The following is a 10,910-nucleotide window of genomic DNA, read 5'->3' on the forward strand; positions in this document are numbered from 1 at the left end:
ATAGGCTACACACCTTCACAATTCACACTCTCGCTTGAGTGGTCGACATCCATCTCTGGAGAGACAGCAGTTTCTTCCAGATCGGTACCGCCACTTTCTGCACCGACCAAACCAATAAAAGCCGGGGAATCCTCTCCAAAGATATCCACAATTATGGTACTGTACACAGAAGTTTTTGGGGGAGGACCCCCGCCGGTCGGGTGGTGTTTTTTTGAAGACAAATCTTTTTTTGCTTTGCTCAGGAGGTCTTTCCACTTTTTCCTCACATCGCTCTCTGTCCGAAGGCAGCCGGAGTCAGAGCAATCGTTAATCGCCTCCGTTATCTGTTTCCATGTTGTTTGTTTCTTCTTGTTCGTTATTGAGTTTGATTGCTTGGCAGTCAGTGTGTGTCTGTGCTGACTGTACAGCTCAATTAACTTTCGTATCTCAATGTCGGTGAAATTTCCTTTCCTTTTTCTTTGATCCTCCATTGAGACAGCTACAAGTTAACAAAACAGCGGAAGATAGTTTACAGCGTAACCCAGCAACGCACACTGCTAGGCAACCGCTATAGTTCTGTGGCCATTCACATGAACGCGCATCGCTAAGACCAGGCGTAGTTAAGCCTAGGGTTAAGTTTGGTTGGTGCAACCGAAGTTAGGTCAACTCTAAAGACTACTTAGACTAGACTACTTAGCAGTTAGGACCAGGCTTAGTAAAGCCCTGTTGGTGCAACCGGCTCCAGAGGTGTCTGTCCAGAAGAATGCAGTCCTAGGAACAGATAAGATACTGCGCAGAACCCTCAAACTTGAGGCCTCTGGTAGAGGACCCGAGCTTGAGGATGACACATACCACCCCGCAAGGGTTGCTGCTAAACAAAACGCTTGTTTTCGGTCCAAAAATTGGATAAACACCGACTTTTTATGAGGAAAATGCAAAAGAAGTGACCACAATACACCAGAGGAGAGAAAAAGAGGAAAAAGAAGGAGAAAGAAAGAGAAAGAAGGAAAAGAGATACAGTTTGAAGAAGGAGCTCAGAAAACAGAGCTCAGAAACAGAGCATCAAACTGAAGAGAAACAAACAAGAAGAGAACAAAAACAAACAAGAAGAGGATACAGTAGAGGGACTCAAGCAAGTTACAGCAAACTACTGGACACTGAAATCAGTAAGTTTTTGCATTTATTACTATAAAACATGTCCCAACTGCAACACTCAAGCTAATAGCTAACAAGCTAACACTGGACTGTGGTTACCCAGCAACGGCATCAAACAGCAGTAGTGCTGTTTTAAACACAGAACACAGAAGCTTGAAGATCAACAACTGTTTCATGATGTCTACACACTCTGAAACCATTGACTACCCCCCAGCTATCAAAAGCAAAACTGCAAGAGGAAAATATAAACAAACATTACTTTGAGAAATCCTGTTCCTGGACCACTACAAAGATCCTGCAATTTAATCTTCTGGACTGATGAACCATATGCCTGGCTGAATGTGTTCAGTTCTCATTACCCAGCAATAAAGAGAGCAGGCATTTGTAATGGATGGAAAATAAGTGTACTGGAAGAAAATGACTCTGACACCAGCAGAATAACAGTAAACCTGTTCAAAAATGGAACTGCCATGATACAAGGCGACCTGAGACCGTTTGAGCTCAACTTTCCTGCTATGAGACAGAGCTGAGAAGGAGGTCCTCGCAAGCATCGCTCCAACCCTGGGAGTCAAACCGTCCTGTTCTCTCCCTGCTCCAGACAGACAGCCTGCAGATACTGACACTGATCCTCTCCTGCTACAGCACTCTGAGGCCCTGGACATCATGAGAGAGCACTTCTCCCTGATGGAAATAGAACTGGTACAGATCAGAGAGCAGCTGGACCAACAGCAGCCTACCTCTCCTACTGTCAGTGACTTCAAGGCCAAGAAAGAACAGGACTATGTCAACTCACAGCTGAGTTTCAACAAGAACTAACTCGTCAGAGAAGACAGCTGGATCATCTCAGTGAGGAGGTGAAGGAACTTAGGAAGGACAGAAACAACTGCAAAACTGAGTTGGCTACTCTGAGAGAAGAGCTACAAGACAGGGACAGGCTCAGTCTACAAGCCAGACTGAACTCCACACAACCCCCTGTACCTGCCTCGCAGATCCAGACCACATCCAGCCAAACTCCCACTACACCTGCTGAAAGACAACACAGCCCCTTCCTCGAGGACCCCCCCCCTCTCACGCAGCCTGGTGCAGACTCTAATCCCCCCCCCCCCGTACCAACCAGCTGCCTCCATACAAACATCCCAAGCCAAGACGCCAGTCACAACCCTGCACCTGTCCAAGGCCTCTAGCCAGCCTCCAGCTAGGAGCTCCAGACCTGAAACCACCACCACAGCTCCACATCCAGACCCGACAGCTGAGTCGCACCAGGAGAGCGCTGGAGCTGTTAACAGTGCCTGAGCTAGGCTCACCTAGCCACATCATCATCCATACAGGCACCAACGACTTAAGGTTCCAGCAGGACAGACTGGCAGACTCTCTGAGGAGAGTCATTGAGCAAGCCTCCACCAATTTCCCTACATATCCACGCTGCTGCACAGGAGAGACTTCCAACCCCACACTATTCACAGAGTGAATATCAGAGTCTCCAGGGACTGTGCCCTCAAACCCAACGTGTTCTTGGCCCACCACCCGACCCTGCACCTGGACTGCCTGTATGATATCATACACCTACACAGAAATGCAGTCCCCATCCTTGCTAGGGCCCTGAAGGATGTTGCTCTTGGAAGGAGCCCTACTACCACTCCAAGGGGTAACCACACAACGCAGACCCCACGCAGACCTCCAGGACCTCCTAGACCTCCAAGACCATCCAGACTTCCACCATACATCCACCCAGGCCACCAAACCCACCGCATCACCAACATCACAACCCACAGCCAACACAACACTGGCCACTGATACCCAGCCAGAGAGCCCCCCAGCCTGGAGGTCCTATACCCTCCCCCCCCTCATCCCAACGGCAGATCCAAGACTACAGGAGCAGCAGCCTATTTGACTGAACTATGCTGCAGTGGTGAGAAGAGCCACAGCCCCGCCCCCCTCAAAGACATATTACACATGCTAAACCTGCTCTGCTCTTGCCTCATATAGCTACATGGTGGAAGAGCAGAGACCTCTTAGAGACATCACAATTATTCATAATTTAGCATGTTGGATATCATTTTAAAATAGTAATATAATGACAATTCTTAACAGTATCACACATGATACACTCTAAAATGCCACTCAAAGTTTAATATTTTATTCATTTACCTACAACACTATTTTCCTCTTTTTACAATTTTTTTTCCCCCCCATTTTCGTTTGTTACTAGTATTATTTTTTAATATCTAGTTTACTATTATTATTATTTGTTTTTTTAAGGTTTTTGTCTAATTTTTGAACAGATTACACTTGGAGATGAAATCGTTTACAACAACATGTTGGAACATTCAAGGTCTGAGATCATCAGCTTTTGGTTTAAAGAGCAGAAATCCAGATTTTAATAGAGATTTAAAAGATTCTGACATAGTTTTACAGGAGACATGGTGCAGAGAAGATGTTTCCACTGGTCGTCCTCACGGCTACACTGAGATTATTATACCATCAACAAAAAATCCCACAATAACCCAAGGCAGAGATTCAGGAGGCATGATTATATGGTGTAAATCAGAACTGACCCAGTCCATCACAGTTATTAAAAAAGAAGAATCTTATATATGGTTGAAAATTAACAAACAGATGATTTGTGCTGAGCAACATGTCTACATGTGTGCCATCTATATACCTCCATCAGAATCCCCCTACTACAACCCAGATATTTTCTCTATTCTTGAGGAGGAAGTTAACCATTATAAAACCATGGGAAATGTATTACTCTGTGGAGTCTTGAACGCTCGAACAGGGAAAAGAGCTGACACTATGAACACCAGGGAGACAAACACTTACCTGGAAGCACCTGCTTCCTCCTCCCTGAATGTCCTGCTAGAAAGAGCTTTGACAAGCTTACTAATACAAGCAGTATGCAGCTTTTACAGTTCTGCCGTACGCTGGGTCTGTACATAGTCAACCGCAGGATAGGAGGGGACTCTCTGGGTCACTACACTTACAGCTCAGCTCTTGGCAGTAGTACGGTAGATTATTTCATTACAGATCTAGATCCAATGTCTCTTAGAGCTTTCACAGTCAGCCCCCTCACACCCCTCTCAGACCACAGCAAAATAACTATCTATCTGAAAAGTGCTCAGTCTAAGTCTGGGGCCCCTAGTGCCTGGGAACTGTTTAACAGCACATACCCATACAGATGGACCCCAGACAGCATGGGGGCATACCAAAAGGCACTGGAAAATCAAAACATACATGATTTAACTAATTTATTTCTAACTGAAACATTTCCCCAGAACAATTCTGGTGTATATTCTGCTGTGGACAAAATCAATTCAATATTTCATCATTTGGCTTCATTGTCTAATTTGAAAGCCTCCAAACCAAAACCTCAACAAATGAACAATAACAAATGGTTTGACACTGAATGCAAAAACCTAAGGAAAACTTTAAGGAAATTATCAAATGAAAAGCATAGGGACCCAGATAACCACAACATACGCTGTCAATATGAGGCCACTCTGAAACAATACAAGTACGCCCTAAAAACTAAGAAAGAACAACACAGTAAGAACCAGCTCTGTGAAATTGAGGAATCCTTAGAGTCCAACCAGTTCTGGGAGAAACGGAACAACCTAAACAAAACCCAGCAGGATGAATTGGCGATCCAAGATGGAAATACTTGGATTAATCACTTTAGTAAATTATACAGTAATATTACTAAAAATGATGATAGTACAAGATATTCACGAAATGGAAAACTCTGGAGGCGGTGATAAAAAAAAAAAACAACCAAAACCCTCTAGATTACCCTGTAACAGAACAAGAATTAACAGAAGTCATCCAGTCCCTGAAAGGAAAAAAGGCTTGTGGTATTGATGGAATCCTCAACGAAATGATCAAATACTCAGATTGGCTATACTAAAACTATTCAATACTATTCTAGCAACTGGAACTTTTCCAGACATCTGTAACAAAGGTTCAATAACCCCAATTCATAAATCTGGAGATAAATATGACCCAAATAACTACAGAGCAATATGTGTATCCAGTAACCTGGGAAAAATATTCTGCAACATCATTAATAAACGATTTGTCAACTTTCTCGATGACCACAATGTTCTGCATAAATGCCAAATTGTTTTTTTGCCAAATTGCCGCACAACGGACCATATATTTACCCTCCAGACTCTAATTGATCAAGAATTAAACATTAAGAAAAGAAAGGTATATGCCTGTTTTGTTGACTTCCAAAAAGCCTTTGATTCCATCTGGCACGAGGGCCTTTTCTATAGGCTACTTGAAAGTGGCATTGGAGGAAAAACATATGATTTGATTAAGAACATGTATACAAAAAGTGAATGTGCCATAAAGATTGGAAACAAACAAACAGCATTCTTCTCCCAGGGCCGGGGAGTGAGACAGGGATGCAATCTCAGTCCAGTTCTCTTCAATCTATATATCAATGAATTAGCAAACCAATTAGTCAGTTCCACAGCACCTGGCCTCCTCCTGAACGACACAGAGATCAGAGGTCTGCTGTATGCAGATGACTTAGTGTTGCTCTCACCTACTAAAGAAGGTTTGCAGCAGCACCTTAACCTCCTTCAGAGATTCTGTCAGACCTGGGCCCTGACAGTAAACACAGCAAATACTAAGATAATGACCTTTCAGAAACAATACAGAAATCAGGTTACAAACAATTTCTATTTAGACACCACTAAATTACAAGACACAAAAAAAAAAAAAAAAAAAAAAAAAAAAAAAAAAACTTACCTTGTCCTCAACATTACATACACAGGGAACTTCAACATGGCTGTGAAAGATCTGAGGGACAAAGCAAGAAGAGTTTTCTATGCAATAAAAAGAAACATTAAAATATATATTCCAATTGAAATCTGGCTTAAATTTTTCCAATTTGTACTAGAACCAATAATTCTATATGGTAGCGAAATCTGGGGCCAAAACCTAATAATGAATTTGACAAATGGGACAAAACAATCATAGAATCTTTCCATAATGAGTTCTGTAAAAGCATCCTGCAGGTGCAGAGAAAGACACCAAATAACCTGTGCAGAGCAGAGCTCAGCCAATACCCCCTCCTACTAAAAATACAGAAAAGATCGCTTAAATTTTACAGTCACTTAAAAACAGTTAACCCCCAGACATATCAGCACAAAGCCCTAACATACCAGGAGCTTAAACCAGAGAAGAGTCCCCTCAGCCATCTGGTCCTGAGGCTCTCTGCAGGACCCCAACAGCCTCAGGACAGCAACACCAACTGAAGCAGACCAAACCAAATTATCAGCAAGCAGAAAGAAAAATATAGAAACGACCAAAACACAAAGTAAATTACAATGTTATCTGACCCTAAAAAGAGAATTCACACTGGCAAATTACCTGAGTACAATAAAAGGTCCCAAACTAAGAAAAATGTTGACAACATACAGACTGAGTGAACACAGACTGGCCATAGAAAATGGTCGCCACAGACAGAGCTGGCTACCACAAGAGGAGAGACTCTGCTCCCAGTGTGACACAGGACAGGTAGAGACAGAGCTGTACTTTCTAACCTCATGCCCCCAAAGACAAAAACACTTTGCAAATATTTCCCAAATATACCCCGAATTCGAATTCATATCAGACACACAGAAACTCCCCTATTTACTGGGAGAAATGCCCAAATGTTAAATAATTGCTGCAAAATATGTCTCCTCATGCCATGAAGTGAGGACAACCAGTCGAACCTCAGACTGATAAATAATTGTACAGATTTTCAAATTATTATTTTGATCATTTGATATCAGGATCTTTAGCCTTGTAGCATTTCTTTTGCTATTCAGTATTTTCTTTATTTGTAAATATTTGCATAAAAATGTTATTTGAAAGTAAATAGAAGAGCATATGTTTTAACTGGTGCTTTTTAAATTGCTTTTCTGTTATATTTTTCTGGATGTTTGATAAATATATAAAGTTCTCTGCATTCCCTAGATAAACTATGCAACATAATTCTCCCTATCTGTTTTTAAAGTAAGCTCATTAATCAGCCTCAAATTAATTGACAAATTATAAAACACATTCTCACAGCATGTGGAAATGAACACATCTGACTAAAAACCTGGCAGCTTCAAGAGCAACACTCCCCCCCCCCCTTAGTGTCAGGTTGGTTTCAGAGGGCTTCAAAGAGTTACAACCCTCACAGTGTACTGTTCAGCACAAAAAGCTCCCGAAATTAGCACAAGATGAGGCTGCAACACCTCTCCTCCTTTTCTTGTGATTTGGTTTCCTGATGAGCTCACATAATCACTCAGTCATGTGATTCAGGCCAGTGAATATTTCACAGCACTTGGGGTTTCATCTCTCGGATTTTCAGCAGATGATTAAAAAGCCAAGGTCTGATTTTAGACCACACACATCCACACAGTTGGAATGACCATTTTACAGAAAAGAACAAAGCCACACACACACACACACACACACACACACCCACACACCACCCTTCTCTCACACATACTCATCCACAGAAATCACATGTACTTGATTGAGCAAAAAGCCAAAAAAGGGAAAGGGCATATCATAGAATCAACACGCTAACAAGCAAATGAATGGGCTTGACTGCCGTCTGGTGTCACCAAGTTGTATTGCAGCACACTGAGCAAGACAAGCGCAAGATAGATGAGCTGGATAAAAGAAAACAGTGGACAAGCCAGAGGGATAGAGCCCTAAAGAGTGGACTGGAAGAAGCAATCGGAGGAAGACGATAAACAGACAGATAAAACAGTTAATGAGACATTAGTATATCACAGAATGCACCGGGGCAAAGCTGAGCGTGCCGCTGGGAAATAAAACTGAGGAAGGCGACAGAAAGAAGAGAAACAACAGGGGAGAGGAGGTGAAAGAGTGTAAATTAGGATATATGAGAGACTTAAAGAGGGTGAAGTGGAGAGAAAGGTAAAATACCAAGATGGAACAAGGGAAAGGAAAAAGATCAAAGAAGGCATTCATCTTTAGGGCAGTCACACACCCTCCCCCTTTCTTTTCCTCAAGCTCTTTTGTTTGCCTGATTACTAGGTGCACCCTTCTTGCTACATTTCCTTCCATGTCTCTCAATCATCCACGCTATCAAGACTCTCTATATCAGCTCTCTTACGAGCACACTTTGTCTGTCTGTATCTACATTATCTGCTTCATCCATAACTCCCTTCACCAATTCGTCCTTCCCCTCAAGTCTCCTTCTCTTTGCAGCAACAACAATCACATAATTCTACAAAATCCCGAGTCCTCAAGCAAACATGCCCCCGCATCTTACAAAAGGAAGAAGAAAAGCAGATGCAGGCTCACACATACAAAAAATATTCCCTGAATAAAACCCTACAGTGCAATTAAAGGTTTTTATTCCAAAGCTCTCTACTTACATATATAAACAATAATTAACATGCTTTTTTTTTAAATAAACTATTGTCTTATTTTTAAATAAAGAGGATTGCAGCTTTATATACATCTTTTTATTTTGCCACACACAGGACTGACTTTGATGTAATCCATCTTTGAGCAAGAAAGGACGCCAATTTCATATGATGTGAATATCTTGATTTTAAGCCTCCCTCATTCAGAGTAAAATGGAGCATGGGCAGTAGTGAGAGTCAGTCTAAGAGCGAGGAACACGATTATATCTTACATAAGCAATTTTATTTTAGAGACTAACTCCAGCAACAATCTTATATATTTCTAAGATAATTTTGCCTTGGCGCAGCAGCCGAGATAGGAGGCTATGCACTTCAGTATTCACTGATGATATGAGCCTATATTGTGATTTACAGGGTCTCTCATCCCTCCCTTCCTCCCTAAAGTGATAACAGGTGGGAAACAGCCAGCTAACAAGTGTTTCAAACATCCACCCAGAGTGCTGAGAAATCCCAGCACAGCAGACAGGCGGGCAGGTGCTATTCATGGAGTATGGGAGATAATGAGGGAGGAACTAGGGAGAAAATAATGAGTCTTTGTGATGATGGTGCTGCGCGCTCACATGCGTGCGTGCGTGCGCGTGTGTGTGTTGAAGAAAGAAAGAAGTTGTGTGAGCATTTGTCTAAAAAGGAAATGAAATGGAAAAATAACACCAAAGAATTAATCAATAAGATATTCTAGCATCATGTTTCCGGGGACGTGATGACAACTGAATTCTTTCTCACATATCTTATGTGCTGCCTCTTTCGTGTGGTAATAAGAGATGTTGATGGTATATAAATTGCCCATAAAGAGGTTAAAGAGAAGTGAAAGATTAGTTGTATAGGAGGAAATGGCTTCAAGAGCTGCAACATGAGAAGTTGAGCTGATTTGTAACGTGAAGCTGGAGTTAGCATAAAAAGGAGCACCAATGGAGTACTCTAGTTGGGGGGGTCTTGGTTTTGGCACAAGTAAAGCTATTTGGGGGAAAAAGCATCTTTAGAAAAGAATAAACACATGTAACAAAAGCGTTGCTTGGAGGTAGAAGATGTTCTAAGGCAGTGTCAGACCCAGCAGGGATTATGGATAAAGTAAACACATGCAGAGAGGAAGACGCTTTGTTGCAGGGAAACGCAAGCTTGACGCATTTAGGATGATATTTATTATTGGAGCAACCTATTTTCTGCTGCTTTCAAATTTAAATAGAAAAAGGCGAAAGATGCCCGAGGCCATCCGTGCTCTGACAAAGAAACACGTGCTGTCAACAGGCAAGGTAATGGATACCTGAAGCTGATGCACTTGGCAGCAAAATGAATCAATGAAAAGCCTCAGTAACAACTCTAACCATTCGGAACAATCCTGTCTCCTAGAAATGATGTGCATGTAGCAAATGTAATTGCCTTGTTGGATTATGGTCAGTTGCAATGCTTTATCAAATGAAGGAGAAGCTATGTTTGTGTACTGCACACATGTTGTAGAGAGTTGGTCGGGTTCACACACATTCTATATCAACAGATATGTTTAATAATGTCTGCTCAGTATGTTGATAGAAAAGGTAGCTCACATATCGACTCACAACATAAGAAGCGCCAGATTTTGACACTGTAGTTTCCCACGTTTATCACTTGGGTTAAAGTTGAGGGAAATCATTTCAATTACATGTTAATAAAGTTCTACACAAACTCTGAACAACCAGATTATGTAGTCCCATGACTCAAGTCACATCACTGGACCCACAAAATCTTTCTTCACATATTTTTCAAATATATGTTTAATCTTGCTTAAATTACCACAAACTGATATTGTATTGACTAATCATTCATGCAGCACACCTGGACACGCCACCACTCACTGAACAGATCTCTGCCTCACTGCCACAAATAACTGTCTCCACCTGCTGGCATGTAAAGCCGTCTGCTCCCAGCGCTGTTCCAAAGACTTCTATTCCTGTCATCATCACGCATAGACCAGTAAACCGAAATGTGCACATCCCACACAGAAATAATAGTAATCTCTTAAGGATTAGGACAACTGCACCAACTCCAGCACCCAGAACAAACTCATTTAAAATGGCTCTCTTCAATGTGAGATCACTTTCAAGTAAGACTTTTATCTTAAATGATTTTATCTTGTCTGCAAATCTAGATTTTATGTTTTTAACTGAATCCTGGTTGCAAATGAATGACTATAGCCAGCTAGCTGAACTGTGTCCACCTCAATATGATTGTTTTAGTCAACCGAGGGTCAGTGGTCGTAGTGGTGGGCTAGTGAGCGTGTATAGGAAATATTTAAAATGTCATCAAGTACGCTGTGATGAATTTAACTCCTTTGAAGTTCTCACTCTTAAAGTTGGA

General features: G+C 41.8%; 2 protein-coding genes across 11 annotated transcripts in view; both read right to left on the reverse strand.

Annotated features, from left to right (window-relative positions):
* The window catches only part of LOC123969275 (myb/SANT-like DNA-binding domain-containing protein 4), a 1,214-nt gene extending 514 nt beyond the window's left edge, over positions 1–700 (reverse strand). Inside the window, exon 1 of the mRNA XM_046046521.1 lies at positions 14–700. Coding sequence (XP_045902477.1) covers positions 14–470 — 457 coding nt within the window. The 5' untranslated portion in view covers positions 471–700. The remainder of the gene's footprint in view (positions 1–13) is intronic.
* The window catches only part of plppr2b (phospholipid phosphatase related 2b), a 58,358-nt gene that overhangs the window by 32,442 nt on the left and 15,006 nt on the right, over positions 1–10,910 (reverse strand). The gene's annotated exons all lie outside the window — the stretch shown is intronic.

Source organism: Micropterus dolomieu, linkage group LG04 (assembly GCF_021292245.1).
Source record: "Micropterus dolomieu isolate WLL.071019.BEF.003 ecotype Adirondacks linkage group LG04, ASM2129224v1, whole genome shotgun sequence".
Lineage (NCBI taxonomy): Eukaryota > Metazoa > Chordata > Actinopteri > Centrarchiformes > Centrarchidae > Micropterus > Micropterus dolomieu.